The following is a 27,042-nucleotide window of genomic DNA, read 5'->3' as shown; positions in this document are numbered from 1 at the left end:
AAAAAAAAAAAAAAAAAAAAAAACTTATTTCCAAGCGCATGTATTGGTACAGAGCAAAAGAAAAACTTAATGCTAACAGTGAAATCCATAGCCCTTGAATTTTCTATGCAACCCAAAATAGCCTTCAACTCATAATCCTGCTTCAAGCCTCCTCTCCCCGCCCCCACCCCCACTCTGCAGGAATTACAGGCTTACCACCACTGCCCGCTGGGAAATATTTACACAGGGACCATGAATAGCAGTGGCTGCTCACCTCACTTAGAAGACAGTCCCGAGCCCACCCTCTGAAACTCCAGGACTTCTAAGAGAGCACCCTAACTTCCTTCCCACTGCATCGCCCTTGCCCCTTCACCTCCAGTTTGACAGGCCTACTCAGAAACCTTAACGTGCCCAGCTCAGGGGTTTGCATCTGCTGTTGCCTGCTTACAAGGCTCTCCTACCAGATGGAGAGCAGCGGAGTACCTCTGAGTCAACGGAGGTTTCCATCTAAATAGAACAGGGCATATAAGAAACACCCTTACACGCTGGGCTCCTACACCCCTCATTACTCAATTACTCATTCTGCACTGATGCTTACATCCTGGTCATCATGTAACCATTCTTATCTGCAGCCCCGCCCTGCAGCCTATGTCCCATTACCATTGTGCCCTACATACAAAATGAGATGACAGAACGCAATCATGGATTTGCCCTAGTCTGCTCAGTTACAGAGAAAAATTAGTTATGTGTTACCAAAAGTCTACTGGTGGACAAAAGAAAAAAAAAACTCAAACTCTCAGCTTCCAAATACTATTTCATAATCCAGCACGCTATAAAAATTCACTAGACTCCCAGGGAGATAGTAACAGGACTAGTAGTGACAGCAAAAATAAATAATTATTCCATAAAGCAAGACCAAGACAAGGCAGCCCATGCTCTCATTTAATCCCTGAAAATGGCATTCAGTATAGAGTTTTTAAAACTCTGCTTCAAAATAAGTAGGCCCCAATTCGATTGTGCCACCCAGGGAAATGATGCAAATGTCATTCGGAAAATATGTTAAAGACATAGGGCTTGAGGATACACAACCAAAATGCAGCTGTCTGTCAATGATGGTTCCTAGTTACCATGTCCCCCACACCTCCTAAAGCTTGAGGACCCTCCAGGGTCATTAATGAACAAAAGCTCACCGATGGCCCCAAAGCTATGACTGTGCCACCACTCAACACCAAGCTGACCACATACTGGCTCTTTATGGCGAATCAGAGACCGCTACGCCACAATGTCTTAAAAGCTGCAGGCTAACTGGATATGATAAAAGTGATCTAGCTTAAGACTTCCTTTTCTTTCCCAGTTACTTTACTGGGTAGTTAAAAGATAAAACAGGACAGTAGTCTGCACAAGACAGCAAGAGTTATTAGTACTAAGCCCAACTTACACTCGCAGGTACTTCAGCGGTGTCAAAACAGAGATAATGAAAAGTACTTAGTGGGCCACTTACACCACCTGCTAACACTCCACCTCAACAGACTACACTGTCAGTTCCAACAACTATCAGTTGAGGGTAGAGAAAAATACTGTATTTCCACTTTCCACTGTCTTCAGGACTGAAGGAAAAAACAAAGCAAACAAACGCCGTGCCCCAGCCCCGGCTGAGAGACTTCCAGGCAGTGAAGAGAGAATTAATATTCAACTTTCCATTTACAGTTGAGGACCACAGTGTCCTCTCTCGCTCTCTCTCACTCTTTCTCTCTCTCTCTTTCTCTTTCTCTGTGAGGAGAAAATAACTGTGACAACAATCGGGTGAGACAACTTCCTAGAGGCCCCAATTCCTGATACAATATAAAGTTTGGCATGGTGGCACAGGCCAGCAAACCCGCTAGGAGAGAAGAGGGAGGGAGAAGTGTGAATTCAGTCTAAGCCTGGGCTACACCATGAATTCAAAGCCAGCCTATACTCCATACCAAGAGCCTGTCTTTTAAAAAATTGACTAACGGGGGCTGGTGAGATGGCTCAGTGGTTAAGAGCGCCGACTGCTCTTCCAAAGGTCCTGAGTTCAAATCCCAGCAACCACATGGTGGCTCACAACCATCCATAACGAAATCTGATGCCCTCTTCTGGAGTGTCTGAAGACAGCTACAGTGTACTTACAGATAATTAATAAATAAATAAATAAATAAATAAATAAATATTAAAAAAAAAAAAGAAAGAAAAAAAGATTGACTAACAATCCTGATACAAATGTGACTAACTGAATCTATAGACTAACTGACCTGCCACCTCATCTCTATCTGCCTTCAATTCATACATATACAGTCACATTTAGGCCTTCCTTAATTTTACTAGTCATGTTTTTTAATTACTAATACTTAAATTGTGCACGTATTTGTTAAGTTTAATCCAATGTGTTTCATGTTTTATTTTTAATGGCATTTTAATTTTTATCATTTGATAGCTGCTATTATATGATTTCTGTGTAATGACTTTGTCATTGAGAGCATGAATTCTCAAACAAGTTACCATGAACAAACACTCCTGCTTTACAACTACAGGGGCCGAGCACTCCAAAGTCAAGATGCCAACCAATTTAGTTCCAGGTCAAGAGCTTTCTTCCTGGCCTGTGGGCAGCTGCCTTCTTGCTGCAGCCATGGAGGGGACAGTGGTGAGGAGATAGCTGTGGCTCCTGTCACTCCTGTGAGATGGCCTCCCAAAAGCCCCGAGCCCTAGGACCTCCACACTGAGGAGTAGACTTCAACTAGGGGTGACACAGGCATTTGCTTCATAACCTACAGCATTTGAAAAGCCAGCATGGTGGCTAGGGCCTACAGTTTCAAAACTTGGGAGAAGCAGAAATTCAAGGCCAGCCTTGGCTACATGAGACCATCCTTGAAAAAGCATACCCATGGCTTAAGAGATGGCTCCGCAGGTAAGAGCACACATTGCTTGATTCCCAGCACCCATGCTAGGTGGTTCACAACTCCTGCAACTCCAGCTCCAGGGAATCTTACACCTTTGATCCCTTCGGGCACCCGCAATCATGTGCACATACACATAACTTGAAAATAAACATTTTTAGAAGTTTTGTAAAAATAAACAAATTGTTTTAACACCATGACAAAACATCAATACAACATTAGAGACAGTTTAAGCAGTGTGTTTAATCTCATTTCAGCCAGGAATGTTCTTAGTTAATATTCTCTCACTTCATTGTAAACAATCAAAAGCTGTACACCACTGGTCCTGGAGGTCCTTTAGGGACTGCTAATATCCTACTTAGCTATGACACATTGGAGCCATGACGACGACCACGACGACGACCACAACGACCAGCACGGTAGGAGATCCCTAGAGATGTGTGGGTGCTGCTCACATCCGTGGGAACAACCTGGATTTAAGGCTCACTCAACAGGAGGGAAACGGTGCCTGGAAGCACAGCAACTGCCCGGACGAGCAAGCGAGCGAGCACGGTCACGAATCTCAGCGAGAACTTTACTAAACCAGCATAGCCTAACTGTGCTCTAAAATTTACCCTGATGCCCAGAGATAATCCTAGCTCTCACCCCTCAACAAAGAAGCTTCTCTCTACAGCAGACTGACACCACACCAGAAAGCCGCATCTGCCCAAAATACAGAGAACCACTCATCGCGGAAGCCCACCACAATAGATACAACATCATTCCTGCACCTCAGGCTCATAACACATCACAGAAGAGGTGGCAGGAAAATTGAAAGAGCCAGAGGAAGAGGAAATCTGCTGTGTGATGTCTCTCCTAGATATGACGGGGAAGCAACATCCATGACACCTCAACAACATGGCTGCCTAAACGAGATCTGAAAACGCACATCAACAAACATGCTAACAAGGAAGGATACAATCCCAGGGGCCTCAGCCAGACAGAGAACTACAGGCAGCTAGGGACTAGGAAAGAAGAGAGGGAGAACTCACTCTTCCCAAGGATGCACCCACTAATTGGTCACCTAACACCAATTCTAACACTCAGACCCATTTTATAAAATAAATGTAAGATCAAAGGCAGAGGTAGGCAGAGCTCTGTGAGTTCAAGAACAACAGAGTGGGTTCCAGGACAATCAAGAGAAAAAAAAAAAACAACATTACCAAAGCAAAGTTATGTTTTTAGTAAAATTAAAATAATAATAAAAAGAAAATAGGCAAACCAAGAAAAAAATATACTATAAATTCACATCAGAAATGCCTAGTTTTTCTAATAAATAAATATGGTCATGTAATTTTCTGAATGAGAAAGGAGGTAGAAAAATTGCAACCTTTATTCACAGACTCTGGAATGCGAAATAGCATGCCCAGAGTCCCACATGCTCTAACAATTCCACTCCTAGGTAGATATACCTAAGAGAACTGAAAACATATACCAACACAAAATCTTACAGGTAAATTTTCATAGCATTACACATAATGGCAAAAGATAACAAAAACAAAAAGTCTATTAACTGATGAATACACGTTGAAAATGTGGCATATAGATGCAATAGAATACTTTTCACACTCCCCAACCTCCATTGGAAAAAATAAAGTCCCAATACACATGACAATAGATGAAACTGAGCAGACCATACAGAGTTAGAAGGGGAAAGTCAGGGCAGAGGGATCCAGCACACGCAGACTCACAGGAAGAGAAAGCAGACTGTTTGCCATGAGGAGAAAGAGGGGACTCGTGGGGACAAGTGGAGATGTGATGGACAACACTTGTGGTTTCTCTGTTGCTACAGAATCATGGGGAATACACGCAAAACCACAGAGTTGTGACCTTTAAAAATAAGATGAATAGTAGGTATTGGATTTATTTGTTTTTATTTGAAAATGAAAACAGAAAGACCTTTAAACACTGGGATACAAAGACTCCTCGGTTAGACTGAAAATCAGAGCAAGATTCAGAACAATATGTGGATTTTTTCAACCCTGGTGCAAAAATAGGGTGAAATGTGAATCTGTACTCCTAACTGTTCCTATACATTAAAATTTCCAAGAATGTACAAAGAAACTAAACGCCAAGAGTCAGTTATGGATCCAAAGAAGGAGGCTGAAAGACAAGGGGGTTGGTGCCGATGCACTCTCATGGATGAGGCTCTGCTCACATCCAAGTACCAACCTATACCAAACCAGATTACCCTGACGAACCACACTGACTTCGGCCTATTAAGATCTGAGCACACATGAAATGAGACCCTATGAGGAGCGTGATCAGCACCTGAGTCCTGTTACAGTGTTGTAAGAACTACCCTCCCCAAACCGGGAAAGCTAGCTCTCTTCCTCAGCTCCTTATGCCCTGCTCACTTCAACATGGAATCTACACATCTTGGTTTTCCTTTAAGTAAGGGCAGTGGGTGAGCTCTGATGTCAATTCCTTAACTCCTGATAATGCTAAGAAGGAAAAAAAAAAAAGGAACTTGAGGTAATGTTAATTTCTATAATAACCAAATTCAAAATATTAATTGGACTACCTTAAATGCCAAGTCATCAGGGAAATGAGTCCGAAGAGGCCAATACTTGAGAGAAACCAAAATTCTACCATGCTCAGTGGAGTGATTTTTTAAGAAATGAACAGTGTTTTCAGTCCACAGCTCTTTCTGTTTTGAAGTCCTGGTATAATCTTCAGAAGATTTATTTTCATTACACAACTGCTAAACCAAAGTCAACTTTAGCGAGCTGAAGCACGGCTTTGGCTGCCACAGTATCCCAAAAACTTTCCAGCATCTGGGCTGGAATGTCCTAGAACAGACTACTGCTAGAGCAAGTTAACACTTCATGTGAATAAATGACAGAAGCTGTGACCTTGTGCTGCGATGAGGGGCAGAGGGGGACACTTGGACAAGGACAAAAGCCACTGTGAAATGGGTGTTGGTGTTGGCTAACAGCAAAGCTAATGAACCCAGAAGGAAAAGCCATGCTCCTCTGACTGAGTCCTGGGCAGGAACCTGGCAGCACCGTACATGGAATATAAGTTTAATAAAAACAACTGACAAGTTCAAAAGATTAAGATGAAAATTTAGAAATAGCTATTTGAGCCAACAGAGATATTCTAAAAGGAGAGAATTATTATATATTTCAGATGCTGTCATAGGAATGATGGCTAGTTTTAAAACTGAAATTAGAGGTATGGCTGTAATACTTTGTGCCAGGGACTAAATTCAAGGTCATCTTATTATTAAGTATATACTCTACCACTGAATGAAGCCTCAGCACACACAGGACCACCAGCTGGAGAGATGGCTCAGCAGTTAAGAGCACTGACTGTTCTTCTGAAGGTCCTAAGTTCAAATCCCAACAACCACATGGTGGCTCACAATCATGAGATGTGATGAGATCTGATGCCCTCTTCTGGTTTGTCTGAAGACAGCTACAGTGTGCTTACATATAATACATAAATAAATCTTTAATTTTTTTTTAAATGCCTATTTTAACCTTTTAATACACAATTCTATCTTGGTATATGAAAATTCTATAACATTTAGTTCAATGCTTACTTATGATGTCTTAACTTCCTAATTCATCCAGAAAGCTGTGCTAGATTTTAATTTGCAACACTTAAAATTTAAATGCTGATTTGCTGTAGCTAGCTCTTGCCTTCCACTGAAGCTGGCTTTGTGAATCAACATGTAGGGCTGAAGAAAGACATTATCCCAGAGTTATAAAAGCCCTTCAACTCCCAACCACGAGCACCTGTGTGCCTTCGCTCTCATTGACAACCAAGGAAACCACTTACAAGTCGAGTATGGTAGCACATGCCTTCAAGCCAGCAATGAGAGGCAGAAGCAGGTGAGCCTCTCTGGAGTTCAGGACCAGCCTGGTCTACACAACAGTTCCAGGCCAGCCAGGGCTACACTGTAAGACCTTGTCTCAAACACAAAGAACGACTGGCAGAGAATAAACCTCTTCAGTATTCAGATATTTCACAACACACTACTGAAAGATTACGGTCTGAATGTGCACTTATAACTATTATATTTCAGAAAGCATGTTGATATGAAGAATTTCACAATTCAGACAGTTTAAAACCTCTTTAATCCCTCCAAAGTGGAAATGAGAGGAGAAGCCCTAGACTTCCTAGCTGTGCCCTGGTCCAGAATCTGAAACATAGCTCAGGTTCAGTCTTCTAACACTCACGTCTCAGACAACACAGCGTTTCCAGTCTTAATCTTCTAGACTTGATGTAATCAATCTAACATGTCCTTGATTCCACAAGGACATAGTCAGTCCTGAGAGGGCCCTGTTCAGATCTTTTTGTCTTCCTCAAAGACCTCAAAGTGGGGATTCCCCAGGCAAGTCTTGAACTTGAGATCCTCTTGAATAACTGGGATTAGCAACTGGACCTGGGCCTAGCCTGATCCTGTTTCTAATAAAGAATCATTTAAAAGTTTGTACAAGCCGGGCAGTGGTGGTGCACGCCTTTAATCCCAGCACTTGGGAGGCAGAGGCAGGCAGATTTCTGAGTTCAAGGCCAGCCTGGTCTACAAAGTGAGTTCCAGGGCAGCCAGGACTACACAGAGAAACCCTGTCTCAAAAAACCAAAAAACCAAAAACCAACCAAACAAACAAAACAATGTTTAGTAGTTATTTCAAACTTTTANAAAAAAAAAAAAATTTGTACAAACCAGGCATTACAGTATACACCTATAATCCTATCACCCTGGGTTGAAGGCAAGAAATGCAGAAGTTTGTCATCCTTAGCCACACAGCAAGTTCAAACTAGTTTAGGGCAAGCAAGAGCTGTGTGGGAGGATGGAGACATACACACACACACACACACACACACACACACACACATATGTGCAATATGGGTACACACATACATAATGTATGTAAGTATGTTATTCTTAGTAATCATTTTGCTCTCAATTTTAATAGACTATTTAATATAGTCTCATAAGAAAAATTTAGGTTAGTTTGAAATTACATGACTACTAAAATTAGACTTCTAATGATTCTCCTGCTAATGCAACACAGGTAAGCAAGAGCGACAGTAAAGCACTCTAGCCAGACTGCCGGTGCTCAGGAGCTAAGAGGGCTTCAGGTTCCATGTTAATTCCACCTTCAGTTACAGGCTGGTCTAGACTGCTGCGAAGCAGTTGGGGTAGAAGAAACACTTACAGAGTAGTTGCTTTCACATGGAAACTGTAACCAAGACAAACTGTCTTGTAAGATGGACTTCCAAGGACATTAAATCATAAGAAATTGTTTCAGCAGCTGCTTCTAGCTGAGCATACATAACACAAGACATCTGGCTGCCTGTGCATTTTCAGTTCATTTAAAAAGTATAAACACATTAAAACACTGAATGTGTGATATACTCCAACACTGTTGGCTTCTCCACACAGCTGGTCCATTCACTGTATTAACTGCCTCTTTACTATCTAAACATATTTAATACTTCCAACTCTCTAACTTCAACAAAACATGATCAGTAAAGGCTAAAGTCTGTACACATTCAATTGCTGGTACTTGGCAATGAAAACAAATGTTATTAAAAGCCTAATTTTGTGTTTGTTTCAGACTGAGTCTCACTATGTAGTCTAGGCTGGTCTGGAATGCACTATGTAGCCCAGGCTATCCATTAACTCACCATCTTCTTGCCTCAGTCTCCCAAGAGCTAGGGTTATATGCATGTGTAATCTGACCTGGTTAATTTTAAAATTATATCAATTTAATTTTAAAATTTGGTCAAAAACATATAAGACATCTAGCTTAATATGATTAGAAAAGAGCAGGGAATTACATAAGTTCTCTGACTTAACCAAGACAGGAACTGGTTTTCTCACATAAGAATACAGGTGAGGGGCTAGAGAGATGGCTCAGCGGTTAAGAGCATTGACTGCTCTTCCGGGGGCCCTGAGTTCAAATCCCAGCAACCACACGGTGGCTCACAACCATCTGTAACAAGATCTGATTCCCTCTCCTGGTGTCTGAAGACAGCTACAGTGTACTTACATTTAATAAATAAAATAAATCTTTTTTTAAAAAAAAGAAGAATACATGTGAGAATGAGCACTTACTAATATTACTAACAGCCCATGCTCCTTGGACCTACCCTTTGCAAGTGACTCTCTTACCCATAATTCAATATGATCTGAGCATTGCCTTATATCCCATATTCCAAGTAGGAAAAAGGACAGGGCAAGAAACAAAGGTCTTGAAATGCATAAGCTCGGTGAGGTGACACCTGGTGGCTTAAGTATCTCTGCGTCAGCGCAAACCATGTGACATGGGTACAAGGAGACTGTAAGCTGGGCTTACATGGTCATGTGCAATATCAAATTCTACTCAAAGCAAGAGAAAGGCTGGCAGATGGGTAAACAGTTCTGTGTCTCACCAGGCATTGGTGGGAAGCTATCCCCACGTCCTTCCCTAGCAGGCAGTCTACTTAGCTCAGCTCACCGTGCATCACCGCAGGACCAGGCATGGTGCAGCTCCCCAGCTCTAGGCAAAGGTATGGATTCGTGTACAGAATCCCCGAGAGACTATTGGCTCACAAAGGCCTATCTTTTGTTTCTGGGCCACTTCTGACAAAACCCCTCTGTGTCTGTTACTTTATGATGCTAAGCCTGAAGAACTTCTTTATCTAAAAACTACTTCCTTCCCACGGGTGGAGATACAGGTCAGCTGGTGGAGCGCATGGCTAGCAGCCTGCGTGCAGCCTCCATAAAGTGCATGTGGTGGTCTCCACACTCAAGAGATAAGAGGAGGAGGAGGAAATGTTCAAGGCTGGGGCTAGGAAGACGGCGCAGCAGTTAAGGCAACTGGATGTTCTTCCAGAGAACTCAGGTTTAGTATCTAGCACCCACCTCGGTAGCTCACAACCTTCTACAACTCCAGTTCCAGGGGTCCAACATTCTCTTTTGGTCTTCTCCAGCAACGAACATACATGGTATACGGACATACATGCAGGCAAAACACTGATACATACAAAAACTTATAAAGTTCAAAGTTATTCTCAGCTATACAGTAAGCTCAAGGGCAGCCTGGGATATATGAGACCTTGTCTAATACATAAATGCCATTCCTTTAAAATGTGTATCTCTGGAACCAGGAAAATAGATCAGGTAAAGGTACTACCAAGTCTGATAACTGGGGTTCAGTCCTCGGGACCTACATGGTAGGTGGAGAGAACAGACTCTCACAGTTATCCCTGACCTCCACACATGTGCTATGGCACACACATGCCCACACATGGATGTACGTGTGTATGCATGCACACACCCAGTAAGTAAGGAGATAGGACAAGACATGGCACCAGCAAGGCCAACATGAAAGATTCTGTCTCAAGAGTCAGTCAGTCCACAGTAATTCAAGTGTCTGGTGATGGAAGAATGTCACAGACAATACAAAGGTTTGTGGCCTTCCAAAGGGCCAAGATACATGAATGCACAGCCAGTGTGTAAAGGACAGCAATGATGACAGAAATGGCTAAGGATTCCAGAGGAGGATCCGTGATGAGAGGGGTGATAAGCAACAACTCATAGTGAGTAGACATTTTTACACACAGAGAAACTGCACTGAGCTGCAGCGATGGAAACCCAGTTCCAGCAGCATAAACAGCCAAGGGTTTGGCTTGTCATATGAGATGTCCAGGGTAAGGGAAGGAGAACAGAGGTTGTTGACCTTGGTTCAGGGCTCAGTGACATCAAAGGAAAACCTCTAGGAGACTCCTGGGTTGTGGTGCCAGGATGGGTGTGCAACTCAGAAGACCTCATCCATGTTCCAGGACACAGGAAAAGGCTGTCAGAAGAGAACCACACACTTCTTCACCGAGTAAGCCCCTCTGAAGAACTTCACTAACAAGTCTCATTGGAGGACCTCCCCAACGACATCTCAAGGAACACACCTAGCTTCAAAGAACACTGGAAAGAAATCTGTCCTCCTAAAACAGTCTCCAAACAAAACCAAGAAGCTGGGGGAAAAAGAGTACACTCTGGTCAGTTTGCTTTTTCTACCACATAGACTAGATTCAACTTGCCTTTCTCAAACTCTTTACAGACCTATAAGATCTCTTCTTACCAAGTTAATGCAGTCCTCTGCCTACCTTGTTAATATTACTGAAGGACTTAATCATTCTCCCTTAACATGAAATTCTTGTTTGATGGCAGTGTGGTTTGAATAAAAATAGGCCCCAAACCTCAAACACACCTGAGTGCTTTGTCCCCACCTGCTGGGACTGTTGGGGAGGATTGGGAGCTGTGGCTTTGTTGGAGGATGTGTCGCTGAGAGTGGGCTTTGAGGTTTCAGAAGCCCACACCATTTCCAGATAGCTCTCTCTACCTCTCAGTTGTCTCAAAGTGAGCTCTCAGTTCCTGCTCCAAGTACCACGCCTGCCCGCCCGCCTGCCCGCCCGCCCGCCGGCTGCCTATGGCCATGCTCCCTGCCAGGATGGCCACAGACTCTACCAACCTTTGAAACTATGACCCCCCCATTAAACGTTCTGTTCCCTTTAAGTTGCCTTGCTCATGGTGTTTTGTCACGGCAACAGAAAAGCAAGCGAGTCGGGTGGACACAGTCTATACACACCAGGCAAAAATAGAGTTACCTGAGTGTGCAGTCTTACACACTATGCCAGAACCTACAAGCTCTTCAACACGGGGCTCGGGCAAACAGCTCAGCAGATCCTCAGTTAGGATCCTCAGCACCTACAACAAGTCCGAGTCTGGTGGCGCAACCTGCAACCCTGCAGCCACAGTGTGGATGGACCCTGAGGCCTGCACCAACAGTGAAGATGGATGGACCCTGAGGCTTGCTGGCCTGACAGTGTAGCCACGGCAAAGAAGTCAAGGTTCCATCAAAGACCCTGTCTCAGAAAATATGGGGAGCTGGGCATGGAGGCACACGCCTCTAATCCCAGCACTCAGGAGGCAGAGGCAGGTGGATCTTGTGAGTTCAAGGCCAGCCTGGTCTACATAGGGTGTTCTAGGGTAACCAAAGTTATATGGTAAGACCCTATCTCAAAAAGACAGAGAGAGTGGGAAGGGTCAGGGAAGAGAAAACAAAAGAAAAAAAGGGAGAAGAGAATGAATAAAAATTCGCCGAACACTGCCTGCCCCACACACACCCTCAATCACACGTGCACGCGCGCCCGCGCGCACGCACACATGCACACACACACACACACACACACACACACACACACACCTCTTCAACACAGTCAATTCTCATCTTCATTACAGAACGAGGACCAAGCCCGGCTCAGGCAGAACTTACAGGAGTGGAGTATCAGTGATTAACTGTACCAAGCTGCAGAGCAATTCTTCCAAAAGATCTTCAGAGTCAGAACCTAGTAAGACACACAAAGGTTTGTTTTGACAAGGTAGACAATAGATGAAGTTACTTAGATGTTAAGTTTTCATTCCTAATAAGAAAAAATTTATTATTACATATATTCAAACACTATTTTGACCTCTGAATAAAATCCAGATCCTGAGCAAGCCAGCACCTAGCACAGCCTTAATAACAACTTTACACGGTTTTCGTTTTGTATCAGTGTATGTGCCATAGCATATGTGTGAGAGGCAGAAGGTAATTCCTTGAAGTGGTTTTCTCCTTCTACTTTTATGTGAGTTTCAGAGTTAGAAAAAAGCATGACTTACTTAACTACCTCACTGGCTCTATTTTTGCTTTCAAGACTGGGTCTCACTGTGTAGTCCTCAACTGGCAAGCCTCCCCCAAATTCTAAGATTACAAGGATGCACTGTAGGCAGGAGAGCGGGCCCTGGCCCTCACCTGTTGCAGCACTCGGGAGAGCGGCTCTCCTGGCACCTCGCCTGGGCAGAAGGGTGGAGCTAGCCCTGGTACAGGGGTTGACAGTGAACCAGGCCAAGGGTGTGAGAGCAGGAGAGCTGGAGGGCAGAGCAGCTCAGATCCTCTCAGGTTCAGATCCAGGGCTTTGAATTGGCCCACCCCAACACAGACCCCACTGATGAACTGCTGGAGTGCATGAAGGGGCTGGTCCTACAGATCCAAAACTACAGATCCATGACACAGGGCAACAGCAAGATCTCCAAGAGGAGTCCCAGTGAGTTTTCAGTATTGATAGAGTAGCAGAAGCCAGAGGCCTGGAACCTGATCAATGAGTCATTGCAGTGAATATGTGCAAGCAAGAAGTGTGGACTGAAGGGAACACTATTTCCAGACACACTGTAGCTTCCAGACACACTGTAGCTTCCAAACACATTGTAGCTTTTTTTCTAGGGGGCAGAGGGGAGGAAGGGTGTTGCAAGGGTGGAGGACAGGTATGAGGGGAGGGGGGAATTAGTGGAACTGGGGTACATAATGTGAAATTCACAAAGAGCCAACAAAAATTATAAAAAAAAAAAAAAACCTTAAGGTTCCTACAGGCTAGTAATTTTCAAACTTCTCATACCTCACACTGCTTCTTTTGATGGAATTTTATATAAAAAAAGATACAATTTTTTTAAAAGCTGCTTTAGCTGCTCCACCTGAAGCAAAGATATTTAAACCTGTATCTCTCCCCCAAATATTCATATGACTTTGCCCTTGATCCTGATGAACCCCACAGCCCATTTTCAATCCACAGATGACAGAATGAATTCTGACAAGAAGGTAGTCACCTCCTTACAAACAAAAGCCAAAGACAAGAAGGCTTTCCTGGTCAGAGAATCGTAAATAGCCTTGTGACGTCTGGTTTAGGTTCTGGACACTCATGACATCAACTCCCTCATGAAATGATTTTCTCAGGTCATGCACAGTCTCACAGCTACCTGGCGTTCTCTACTCTCTTGCCAGCACTCCTCCAGAACACACACCTTCCATTCTTCCATTCATTCTGCCATGATGTTTCTCTCTTCTCTCTCTTCTTCTCTTTCCTTCTCCTTCTCCTCTCCCTCCTCTCTCCCTCCTCTCTCTCTCTCTCTCTCTCTCTCCCTCCCCCTCCCTCCCTCCCCCATCACAACTTACATGCTAGTGACTCCTAAATCCAAAGATTGCCTTTCAGCCTCTCATAAACCATTCTGTTTCCTGTCAAACTGTCTCTCATGCACGTACTCGGCAGGGCAGACTCTAGTCAGTTCACAGCTTGGACAAGATGTGGGGCAGTCAGAGTGCCACGGCTGCAGACTCCCACCAGGTGTCTACTGGTGTGTCCAAGATGAGTGACCATTATCTCAAACTCAGTGTGTTCAAAAATGAGTGCAATACCTCTAACACTTCTCTGGTTTACCTCTTTTTAATTTTATGTGCATGAATGATCTGCCTACATATATACAGAGATCTCAGAAGAGGGAGCTTGATCCCCTCAAAGTGGTAAACTGCCATTGAGTGCTGGGATCCAAACCTGGGTCCTCTGGAAGAGCAGCAGCCAGTGTTCTCACCACTGAGCCGCCTCTCTAACCCAACAACACACTTCGTTCTTATTTTCAGTTTTGATGACTGCATCAGCAGCCCAATGCTAAAACCCAGACTCCGCCACCCTCTGTAAGCAAGCACGCTCAGAGTCTTCTTGACTACGCAGTCCACCTCTCTGATGCAGCCTCGTTTTTGTTTGTTGAGAAAGAAGCTCACTGTGTAGCCTGGGATAGCCCTGAACTGGAGTCCCTCACACTTCAGGCTGGCTACAAACGCACAGCACCTGCTGTGGCCTCCTAACCCTGAAGAGCTCTTGTGGAGTTCTTATTCCCTACTTCAAGATCTCAGTTCAGTTAAGTACACTTAGTACATTCAAACTCACTCTTACACACCACTTGGAGTTTATCTTCCAATTTCTGCTTGTTATTAAAAGTAGCTAACTTAACTCTCTCACTTTCTTGGCTTAGATAATTGTTATCATTTATGCTAATTATTATGTATCAAAAAAAGTGGAGACCCTTACTGATCACCAGAAGCAAAGCACACAAACACACAAACACACACACTAACAGGTACTGGAGAGATGTCTTGGTGCTTAAGATCACTTCCAGGGAGCGTATAGGAGCTGGACGCAGGACCCCTACACATTTGTAGCAGATGTGACACTTGGTCTTCATGTGGGTCCCCTAACAATTGGAGAGGGGGCCATCTCTGACTCTGTTGCCTGCCATTGGATCTCCCTTCCCTATCTGGACTGCCCAGTGGGCCTCATGGGAGGCCTGCTGGGATTAGATATCCCAGGGCGGGGTGGTACCCAGGGGGTGATTCCCCTTCTATGAGGAGAAGGAGAGGGGCAGTGGGGAGGATGAATATGTATAGGTGGGATGGGGGGAGCTGTGATTGGTGTGTAAAGTGAATTAAAAAAATACTAATAAAGAACACTTGTTACCCTTGCAGAGAAGGCCTGGACAAACAGCATGGCTCACAACCATCCTTAACTCCAGTTCCTGGACAATCCACACCTTCTTCTGCCTTTCACAGGCACCAAGTGCACACATGGTACACATACATACACAGAGGCAAAACAGTCATACTCATAAAATACATAAATCTAAAAACGCAACAATAATAAGTGGTAAGTGGTCTGTTTGTTGGGTTGACAAGGAGTAGACTTTGTGATGCTTACACTGGTTGTCAACATGACCGAATCTAGAACCACCCAGGAGACAGACCTCTGGGCACACCTGTAACACAGCTTCCACATTATACACAGACCTCTGGGCACGCCTGTAACACAGCTTCCACATTACACACAGATGGGTGGCTCCATCCCACAGACTGAGGTACCAACCAAATAGAAGGCAAAAGCAGCCAAGTACCAGCACTGGACTCTCTGGGCTTCCTCACTGCAGATGCAAGGTGACAGCTGCCTCGCGCTCCTGCTGCCACCATGCCCCACCCTCAAACTCTGGGCAAAACCAACCCTTTCTTTCCCATTCTGTCAGGTGTTTGGTTACAGCAACAAAACAAGTAATGGTCAAAGACCGCGAAGAAGGAAGGCCTTTTCCTGCTGGCCACTTTAAGAAAGAAAACAGATGGTGTTGCAGGCCACCTGGAGTCTTCAAAGACCATGCTTAATTGCTGTGAGAGAGAGAGAGAGAGAGAGAGAGAGAGAGANAGAAAGAAAACAGATGGTGTTGCAGGCCACCTGGAGTCTTCAAAGACCATGCTTAATTGCTGTGAGAGAGAGAGAGAGAGAGAGAGAGAGAGAGAGACAGAGACAGAGACAGAGACAGAGACAGAGAGACAGAGACAGACAGAGACAGACAGAGACAGAGACAGAGAGAGACAGAGACAGAGAGAGACAGAGAGACAGAGAGAGAGAGAGGGAGAGAGGGAGAGAGAGAGAGAATGATGAGCAGGTGTGAGCAGCACAGGAGCCACGGTGCACACGTGGAGGTCACAGATGACTGCTGGGAGGTGGTGCCCTTGCCCACTAGACCAGATTCTACTTTAATCCTAAGGTCTGTCATTGACCTATTACTTACTGTAACTGCCGGGGGACTTTTCTTCATACGTAAAATGAAGCTGCAGCTCCTCCTCAGACATCTCACAGATGAACACTTTCAGCAAGCAGCAAATAATAAACAAAGCATTGTGTGTCTGCCAAATGAAGATGTGGCTGGAAAGGAAAGACCAGAAGCACCTCAACTTCAGTAGTTCATCGTAAGCAAGGTCGGTTTGTTTCCAGTCCATTGTGTCTTCCTAATGTGATGGTGGCTCTGCCACAGCCTGCGTATAGGACAATGTCTGCATCTTGCAGTTATACTGAGCCAGTGGCAGCTACTGTATTTTCCCTCAGATGAACTCTACTGAGTGAAGTCTACTGGATTAAAACAGTCACTGGCACCTGTAGGTGTAACCGTTTTGTCCTTAGCTTTATAACTGTCTCACGTGAAAGCAAAGAAAGCTAAAACTATGGCAGCATAAAGAGAACATATGCAAGTACACAATGTAACCACAGGGGACATCTGTGGTTACAACACAATACAGTGCCTGTTATTTGTGTTAATGACAGGACGATTTGATGTACTTCTCCATAAGCAGAGCAATAAACAATCTTAAAGATGACACTATCTAAGCTCTAACAACTTTATAAGAGCCAGGCGCCGTGGCTCCACCTGTTATCGCAGCACCAGAGTGCCTGGTCCAGCCTGGGCTACAAAGTCAATGCTCTAGTCATAAACAATCAGACAACCCCAAATCCAATATTTAGGACATAAGAGCTATAGATGTGGCATAAGATGATATCAATCTAAGTTGATATTTAAATTAGATTAGTAATCACAAGGAGTGATAACAGGAGGAAACACCTTTTATGGTAACAACCACATCACGACAAAGGAGGGTGATGGCAGAATGAACATGTGCAAACAAATGTCACCATAAAACCCATTTTATGTGCTACCCAAAACAAATGAATGATTAATTTTAAAACTGAATTAAAAATAACTATATAAAAGAAATCACTATATAATTACTAATCATTTTAAAGAATATAATTTTAATAACTACAGTGCTGGAATCAAACAAATCGCTAAACCTCACACCAACAATTTAAGACCCTAAAATAAAAACTTCTCTTTTACTTTTTTCTTTTTTCTCTTAATAAAGAGTATAATTTCTCCACAGGGATTTTCAAAGGACCATAGCCTATTCCCTGCATCGAATAAAAACTGTTCCTCATAGCGCCCGCCAAGCATGCCGCGGTGACACTGAGCAGTGACTTACTTCTGACACTCGGCCGAGAGCCTGAGCTCCCTGGTTCTAGAAAGGAAGACTTTAGTTAGCGCAGCAAGATTTCCTGTTCGAGGGTTGTTTTCAACTGCAAGAGACAAGAAAGGCATTTAAATAGATAATACTGAGCATTTCATACCATTTATAAAATGCCACACTGAAATTGCTGACTGATCACTCTTACAGACAATTTCACGTCCAATTCTGAAAATAAGCAATAAGAGAAAATGCTACTCTTAGTCTGTGCTGGACAACCATATATCAACTTGACACAAGCTTCTTCATCTGAGAAGAGGGGGCCTCAATGAAGAAAATGCCTCCATAAAATGGGGTCTTAGGCATGCCTGTAGGACATTTCCTTAATTTGTAATCAATGGAGGAGGGTCATCATAGGGCTAGTGGTCCTGGGTTCTATGGGCTGAGCAAGCCATGAGGAGCAAGCCAGTAAGCAGCACTCCTCCATGGCCTCTGCATCCGCTCCTGTCTCCAGGTTCCTGCCCTGCTTGAGTTCCTGTCCTGACTTCCTTTGATGAATACTGATACTGATATGCAGGCATAAGCTGAATAAACCCTTCCCTTCCCAACTTGCTTTTGGTCATGGTGTTTCATCACAGCAAAAGAACAGTGACTAAGAGATAGTCGTAATTACAAATATTCAATTTATTCACAAAGTAAACAGTAGAAGGAAGTGCAACCTCAAATGAGGTAAGAACCAGTATTACTGAAATTTTTCACGTTCTTCTTAAATTTTAAAATGTATTGCTTTATTTTATATATGGATGTTTGGCCTGCACATATATCTTTCCAACATGTGCACACCTGAGAAGGCCAAAAGACGACATAGGATCCTCTGTAACTGAAACTATAGACCATTGTAAGCTGCCTTGTGGGTGCTGGGAATTGAACCCCGGTTCTCTAGAAAAGCAGCTAGTACTCTTAACCACAGAGCCATCACCCTAGTTCATTTTACATATTGCTATCTATAGGTTGTTACTTTCTCAAGGACAGATACCTACTGGCTCAAATTCTTAGCTATAAGGAAATTATTGGACATAACAAATTGGACGTCAAAATTATCCATAAAACATATTACACATTGTAGCAAGTCTCTAAAGCTCAAAAGCTAAGAATTCGACAGAAAAAAGAGACTGTTTAGTCCAAAATTTACTTTTACTGCTGAAAAAAGCTCACAGGGTTTACGTGTAGGGTGCAAAGTTCAAACCAAGGCAGCAACAATTGCACAGTTACTTACTTGGCCAAGGATTTCCAGTGTAAACATAGATGCATAGACGTTGTTGAACCAGAAACTCGAACACTGAAGAACACTGGCCTGAGCTGTCAGAGTTCATTTTCATGCAGTACTGAGAACTGTGTATCTATGTAAGCTTCTTTTTTAAGATTTATTTTTATTTATTTATTTTTGCTTTTTTAAGATTTATTTATTTATTTATTTAATGTATATGAGTACACTGTAGCTGTTTGTGTGCCTTCATATGGTTGCTAGGAATTGAACTCAGGACCTCTGCTTGCTCCAGCCCAAAGATTTATTTATGAATTATATGTAAGTACACTGTAGCTGTCTTCAGACACTCCAGAAGAATGCTTTGGATCCCATTACAGATGGTTGTGAGCCACTATGTGGTTGCTGGGAATTGAATTCAGAACCTCTAGAAGAGCAGTCAGTGCTCATAACAGCTGAGCCATCTCTCCAGCCCCTATGTGAGTTTCTTGACACATGTTGAAGAGTATCAAAGATGGAGTTCTTAAGAATATACTTTTAAAAATTAATGCAAGTCTGCTGTGGTGGTTTGAAAAGGTTTAGCCCCATAAATTCATGTGTTTGAATGCTTGGCCACAGGGAGTGGCACTATTATGAAGTGTGGCCTTGTTGGAACAGAGGAAGTAAGTCAGTGCAGGAGGGCACTGAGGTCTCCTATGCTCAAGCTCCACCCAGTATGGACTCAGAGCCTCCTCCTGTCTGCAGTGGAAGACAGTCTCTCCTCCTACTACCTGTGGATCAATATGTAGAACTCTCAGCTCCTCCTGCACCATGCCTGCCTGGATGCTGCCATGCTCCTGTCTTGAAGATAATGGACTGAATCTCTGAAACTGTAAGCCAGCTCCAATGAAATGTTGTCCCTTATAAGGGACCTTGCCTTGGTTATGTGATCTCCTCACAGCAATAAAACCATAAGACATCTGCAGATACATACTGTAAGAGAGTACACAAGGGAGGCCAGACATCTGCAAATATATACTGTAAGAGAGTACACAAGGGANAGGGAGGCCAGACATCTGCAGATACATACTGTAAGAGAGTACACAAGGGAGGCCAGACATCTGCAGATACATACTGTAAGAGAGTACACAAGGGAAGCCAGACATCTGCAGATACATACTGTAAGAGAGTACACAAGGGAAGCCAGGTGCAGGTCCCATGCCTGAAATCCCAGGAGGGTCCACTAAGACAGAGAGAGACAAGGCACACTGACAAAACTGTACAAAGCACCAATGAGTCCATGTAACAAATAGTTACCATCATCACCATTATAATCAAGAATGATACTACACAGTCAGGCAGTGGTGGCGCACGCCTTTAATCCCAGCACTTGGGAGGCAGAGATAGGTGGATTTCTGAGTTCAAGGCCAGCCTGGTCTACAAAGTGAGTTCCAGGACAGCCTGGGCTACACAGAGAAACCCTGTCTCAAAATAAATAAATAAATAAAAATAAAAAAAAGAATGATACTACATTAATTAAACTCACATTATTATACTATTAAAATTTTTAACAGAAAACTTTAGAACCTGCCTGTTTTTTCTCCCTTCCCACCTTACCCAAAGACTTGCAAACTGAAATGGTTGCCTCTTCCAACAGCTTCAACTCAGTACTGTAAAGACAAAAGAAATGAAAAGTACTTTAGAATGCAATACAAAATATGTATACACTAATAGAATGTATCCACTGGAAACATAAATCAGAACAAGAATATGGTTAACAAAGAAGACAATAAAATTAGCAATATAAAGAAAGCTGCACAGCCTGGGCTACAGTGCAGACCCTGCCTCGATTCAGTTTTCAGTGTCGTTAGGAAATGTACTCTAATTCACAAGAGTGGAGAGAGGAGCCTGGGGAGCCCTATCTTTCAGCACCGGGTAGGGTAATCCAGAACAGAACAAGCCACAGACCGATCATGCCCTTATTGGGAAATGTGATGTTATGCTTAGGAGACATGGGAAGTATGAATCTCTATCCTGTCAAATAGTTAAGCAAAAGGCAGGAATGGTGTTAAATACCTGTCATTACTAGCTAGCATTCGGGCTAGAAGATTGCCATGAGTTCAAGGCCAACCTGTACTACATGAGCTGAACATTGAATTTAAGCACAGCCTGGGCTACATTGTAGACCCTGTCTCAAACAACAACAACAAAAACAAAAACAAAAAACAAACAAAAAATGAAGAAACAGGCAAGAAAAGAAAGATGCACATCCAAGCTTCAGTGCTTCAAGGCATGGTGAGACACACCTTGAATACCACAGCTCTGGGAGGCAGAGGCAGGGGAATTGCTAGGAGTTTAAGGCCAGCCTGGCCTACAAAACAAGCTCCAGGCCAGCCAGAGCTACAAAGTAAGAACTCATGCCCTCCCCCCACCCAAAACAAAACAAAACAAAACAAAACAAAATAACAAACAAAACACAGTAGCCAAAGGGCTGTTTGTCTGTTTGTAAACTCAAAAGTAAAAAGAACCCCAAAACATCTAACTTGAAAAGGCTGGGCAGTGATGGCATCTCTGTAAATACAAGGCCAATCTGCTCTACATAGGGATCACCAGGACAGCCAGGGCTATGAAGAGACAGCTCAAAAAACCAGCGGTTGGGGGCACAGAAAGAGAAATGGGTCCAAGGTTAAGAGCAACAGCTGCTCTTACAAAAGAGCACCCACATGTAGGCTCACGGCCATCTATAACTGCAGTTCCAGGGACTCTGATACCGTCTTCTGACTGCCACAGGCACCAGGCACACATGTATGCAAAATATTGCCATGCTTACAATAACTCTTTTGCTTACTCATTTGTTTTGAAACAGGGTCTCTCGCCACAGTCTTCACAGAAGTCAGCTGCTCTCTGCCGCCCTAGTGCTGGGATTGAAAGTGAGCCCAACAATGGGAAGGAAGGCAGCGGCTAGACGTGGTAACATGCCTTTAATCCTAGCACTTGGGAGATTGGCAGAGCTCTCTGAGTTCAAGGCCAGCTTGTCTATAGTTCCTAGACAACCAAGGTGGCATCAAATTAGAAATGGGAATTCAGAGACATGGCAGGCACAGAGCCCCACCATGTTTAGGACATGGAGGCCGATCAACGTAGGCCATCTATCTGCACAAGCTGTAAACTAGTGATCTTAAGCATCTCTCTGGCCACCAGGTCACACAAGGGCAGGAGACCACAGAGGCAGGATGTCCAATACTCCTGGAGCTGGCATTACAGGTGCTTGTGATCAAGCTGATATAGGTGCTGAGAATCAGTCTCTGGTCCTCTAGAGAAAAGCAAGTGTTCTTAATGGCTGAGCCATCGCTCCAGCCCCAAGAACGTATCCTTTGAAGTGGTTTAACTTCCTTCTCACAATGAGCCCGCCTCCTGGGAAGCTGCTCTCTGCGGCTAGCCAGGCAGCTAGCACCAGCCTTTCTGTGGTGAGGCCCACGAAGCCTTTCTCTCCGTACCCACCTCAGCAATCTCTTCCGGCAAAAGCACCCTCAGCCCCCACGTTCATGTTCCATGAGAGCAAGGCAAGTTTAACAAAGGAACTTTACAGCTGGGGTCACCAAGACATGGGAAACTGTAAGAATCGCAGCAGAGCAAGGCTGGGAGCCACTGCTGTACAGGACTCACCCAGGCACACTGACTGCCGCGCTAGCTTCTTTCCTCTCATCCATCCACTTCCCAGTTTCCTACACTTCCCAGCATTTAAGAATCAGGTGCTCCCTCGCTCCTCACTCGGCCAGCTGCTTGACTTGGAGCCCCGGTGAGGTAGAGAAGCTAAGCAGGCCAGCCGGCCACTGCTCAGCAGTTACAGGCACCCTGCCCCTAAACAGAGGAGCTCAGCTGTGCTGGCAGGAAACAACAAAGGGCAAAGCCTTTGCAGTAAATACAAGAAAAATGGCACTGCACGAACATGCCAACGCTTCAAAGACAATCACAGTCAGAGACCAAAAGTTTCTTAACAGACCTGGGGCACTGGAAACACGCCAAAAGGGACAAGAGGCAGCAAATGCTAACTCAGAGCAAATAAAGAACACCACACAGAATACTCCAGACTCGCTTACTACAGCAACTCCACATCTGCAGGACATTAAAGATGGTTAAAATTCATAATCGCATAAGCAAACCTTTGCTCCCAAACTAACCTCTATTAAACAACCACCAGGGTCCTGAAGCAATCCTCGACTGGTGCCACATCGGGCACCTTCCTGGATCATGGCCACTCTGTCAGTCCCTGGCGGCAACAGTTACAGAAAGGAACAGTCACAGAGGAGACATTCTTGCTATCTGTGGTGCCATCCCAACACACAACAAAACTGAAGAGACTGGAGGAGGATGACAGAAAGCACTCCATGCCCCTCCCCCCACAACTCTCCTTACAGGGTTCTGACCTCCACAGGCATCAAGCACACATGAGATGCACATACATACATGCGCTACACATATATGCATGCAGGCAAAGCACTCATACCCATAAAATAAAAGTACATCTTAAAAGTACTTTTTAAAACAAGAAAAATCTATCATACATATAGCATGTTATAAAAATTCTATCAAGCTGGGCAATGGGGGGTGCATGCCTTTAATCCCAGCACTCAGGAGGCAGAGGCAGGCAGATTTCTGAGTTCGAGGCCAGCCTGGTCTACAGAGTGAGTTCCAGGACAGCCAGGGCTACACAGAGAAACCCTGTCTCAGAAAACCAAAAACAAAAAACAAAACAAGTGGCCATTCAGAAAGCCACTGAGGCATTTCTGAAGACTGCCCCCTTATGTCAGCAAAGAGGGAATTACAGAAACCAATCACAAAACTCACAAGAATTAGCCCATTCAGTGGTCAAATGGCAGGAAGGTTAACACTTTAAAAGAACCTATTCATAATAAAATTTTAAAGGATAAAACTGCATATAATTTATTGCAGAAAATTTTAACACATCAGGCAGAACCAAAAAGGTGCCTGTATTTATTTGTGTGACTCACAGACAATCTACGTGCTACCGTTCAACCGCCCAAATCAAAGGTCTGGAACCACAGCAACCACCACACTGGGAAAGACTGCCTTTACTTTCTCAGGAAAACAGGACAAATTAATGGCTTTAAAATTCAGATCTCAACGGGCTGGTGAGAAAGCAATCGAGGGAGCAAGGATCTTCTTGGCCCCTTGCTTCAGCACTGTAACAATGCTTACTGTGCCCCATTTAAGCATCTCACTTGTTTCCTTCAGTTAGTACTCTTGAGCTAATCTGGGGCAAGTCTCTTTTCTGTTTCCCAAGTGAGGAAACACATTTAGAGTTTAAGATCACTCAGCCAACTAACCCTAGTCAGGGAAGACAGATGCCCCTCCAGCAAGGTAAAAATACTGAACAAGCCACTTTTCCCTTGCAGGCAAGCCTGCCACTAGTGACATTCAAGTGCAGGGTGGTGTCTGTGGGAGAGGTGTGAAGCCCGGCTTTGGATAGGTGTGAACTGGGAGTGAATGGGTAACCCCAGCATCCTTTTCCTGAGGCGCTGCCTCATTTTACAGTGCGGCTCTCTGGTTGTCATCTGAAGCTCGGTTTGATGAATTTACACATTCGAGAGGAGAGAGCAGCACATGGTCATCACTGTAATTTATCTCTTGGACAGACAGACAGACAGACAGACAGACACACACACACACACACACACACCCCTGGGTTACATCTGGACCTTACCAGGTAGGTACTCACTGTATATGCACAGCATCCTATACTAGGGCTCAGAACTAAGAGACACGAGAACAGTAACAGATGTGAAACTAACTGGAAAGAGAGATGACAATCAGTCTAGCACTTGGAAATGAGAAAGACTTCATAAATAATTAATAAATTGCCGGGCGTGGTGGCGCACACCTTTAATCCTAGCACTCAGGAGGCAGAGGCAGGCGGATTTCTGAGTTCAAGGCCAGCCTGGTCTACAAAGTGAGTTCCAGGACAGCCAGGGCTATACAGAGAAACCCTGTCTCGAAAAACCCTAAATAAATAATTTAATTAATTAACAATGTCTACATTACCAAGGCCTCTTAGCAGAATGTTCTTATTTGTTATAATACAAGGAAAATCCCTGAGAGAAAAACTGAAGTGGTTAATTGGAACTCAACAACGCTAAGGAGAAATGGAGCCTCTGTGTATAACAAAGTGAAGTTTGGGGCCAATGACGGATGGCTGTATTCCATGCCTCCCCAGTACTGGGTCCCCAGGCAGGCAAACTCCCAAACAGAAAGGGAAGTCGGTACTATTTAATGGGCAAGGCACTTCTGTCTCATATGGAAGAAGGTCCTGGAAATAGAGACTGGGGATAGTTATACAAACACAGTGACTCAAAAGAAATATGTAACAGTAATGCAACATCAGATTTTTGTTAAAAAAATGATAGTATGTGGTATTTTAAAAAGATATGACTACTTTAACTTTTGTTTATGCATTTTATAACTTTCCTATAATCAAAGATTACTTAAATGTTTTTAAAAATTATTTTACTGGTAAAATCAGTCTTGAAGTCAGCTACTTACACAATGAGAAATGCATAACAACCTGGTTATAAGGAAATTTATCAGACTTCTATTTTTTGTTTTGTTTGGTTTGGTTTTTCGAGACAGGGTTTCTCTGTATAGCTCTGGCTGTCCTGGAACTCACTCTGTAGACCAGGCTGGCCCAGACTTCTATTTTTATCAATGAAAAATGAGAAGCCAGTGATGTGGTCAACATTAAATAATGTAAGGCTATTCATTAGGCAGCCTAACCCACTTAGCAGGGAAGGACTGTAAGTGTAAAGAATATGATGAAAGCATTTTAATGGACAAGAAAAACATACACAGCCCGTGAACCCTGGTTCATCTTGACTGCTATTAAACATTTTCCCTTTCTTAGGCTCCCCTGCAACTGTATGTGAGGGTTTAGACCTGAGCATGCTGTCCTGTCAGAGCTGCCATTCTGCCTTATCTCAGCACCATCTAGTGCCCAGTGTGTAGAATAGTTCTCATGATGCAGTAAAGGCTTCCTTCAGAACAGCGGTTGTGGGAAGGCAGCAGAAACAGCAGACACAGGCAACCACACTCCAGCAAACAGCTCAACAACTAACTCCCAACAATCACAAACAGCTCAACAACTAACTCCCAACAATCACAAACAGCTCAACAACTAACTCCCAACAATCGCATGACCAACCGGTATGAAGGTTCATGCCCGTGATCCCAACTCTTGGGAGGCTAAAGCAGGAGGACCAAGAGTTTTGGGCCAGCTTGGGCTACATAGCAAGACCCTTTGTTTAAGAAAAGAAAGAAGGAAGGAGAGAGGGAGTGAGGGAGAGAAGAAGTGAGGGAAAGAGGGAGGGAGGAGAGAGGGAAGGAAAGAAGTCAGTCTCATGGCTTCCAACTGAAAAGAAGTGTGCATCAGAAAACTAGTTCTATTTATGTTCATTCTTCAGTTTCCACTTTTAAGTCAGTCTATTCAGACCTAAGATTAACTTCCTTAAGAAAAGGAGCGTATGACCTGCCAAACTCTACCTACGGCAGTGTTCTCACCCCATGGATCGAGACCCCATCAGGGGTCCAACAACCCTTTTCCGGGGGTCGAATATCAGTTATTTACATTACGATCCACAATAGTAGCAAAATTAAAGTTATGATGTAGCAACAAAACTAACTTTATGGTTTGGGTCACCATTAAGAGCATTAGGAAGGCTGAGAGCCACCGCCCTATGGGACTGTGTTTCACCAAATCCATCCAGCAAGAGCCCACTGGGTCCTGCTCCCTCAGCTTCCTAACAGGTGACAAAAGTAAGCAAGAGGTGACAGCCACAGCTGGTTTTCCTCAGTCAGAACTCAGTCTCCCTTCACAGACCACTTCCTGCCTGAGCGGCCTAATCAGGTCCCTGTGAGAGACCAGGAGCTCACCAGGAAGCTCTTCCAGCATTCCCTGACCACAGCCAAGCCTACCACACTTGCCTCTCCTCTCAACACAACTGACAGTTAACACAAGCGGTTTTGTCAAAATGGCCTCATATTACAAGAACCCACTCCTGCCCACTTGTGTGAGGTCATTCACTGCCATACTAAATTAAAACACAAGGCACTGAGGGCTGGTGAGATGGCTCAGTGGGTAAGAGCACCCGACTGCTCTTCCGAAGGTCTGGAGTTCAAATCCCAGCAACCACATGGTGGCTCATAACCATCC

The 27,042-nt window shown here is 44.0% G+C and overlaps 1 protein-coding gene across 2 annotated transcripts in view; it reads right to left on the bottom strand.

Annotated features, from left to right (window-relative positions):
* Window positions 1-27,042, bottom strand: part of Dym (dymeclin) — a 265,401-nt gene that overhangs the window by 205,616 nt on the left and 32,743 nt on the right. For both annotated transcript variants that reach the window (XM_029546929.1, XM_021214259.2), the window contains exons 3-6: window positions 20,436-20,488; window positions 17,594-17,687; window positions 16,351-16,484; window positions 12,203-12,275 (exon numbers count right to left, since the gene is read on the bottom strand). In XM_029546929.1, the coding sequence (XP_029402789.1) occupies window positions 12,203-12,275; window positions 16,351-16,484; window positions 17,594-17,687; window positions 20,436-20,488 (354 nt within the window). The remainder of the gene's footprint in view (window positions 1-12,202; window positions 12,276-16,350; window positions 16,485-17,593; window positions 17,688-20,435; window positions 20,489-27,042) is intronic.

This window comes from Mus pahari, chromosome 15 (genome assembly GCF_900095145.1).
Source record: "Mus pahari chromosome 15, PAHARI_EIJ_v1.1, whole genome shotgun sequence".
Taxonomy (NCBI): Eukaryota; Metazoa; Chordata; class Mammalia; order Rodentia; family Muridae; genus Mus; species Mus pahari.
The sequence above is the reverse complement of the archived record's forward strand: the minus strand, read 5'-3'. Positions and strand labels throughout refer to the sequence as shown.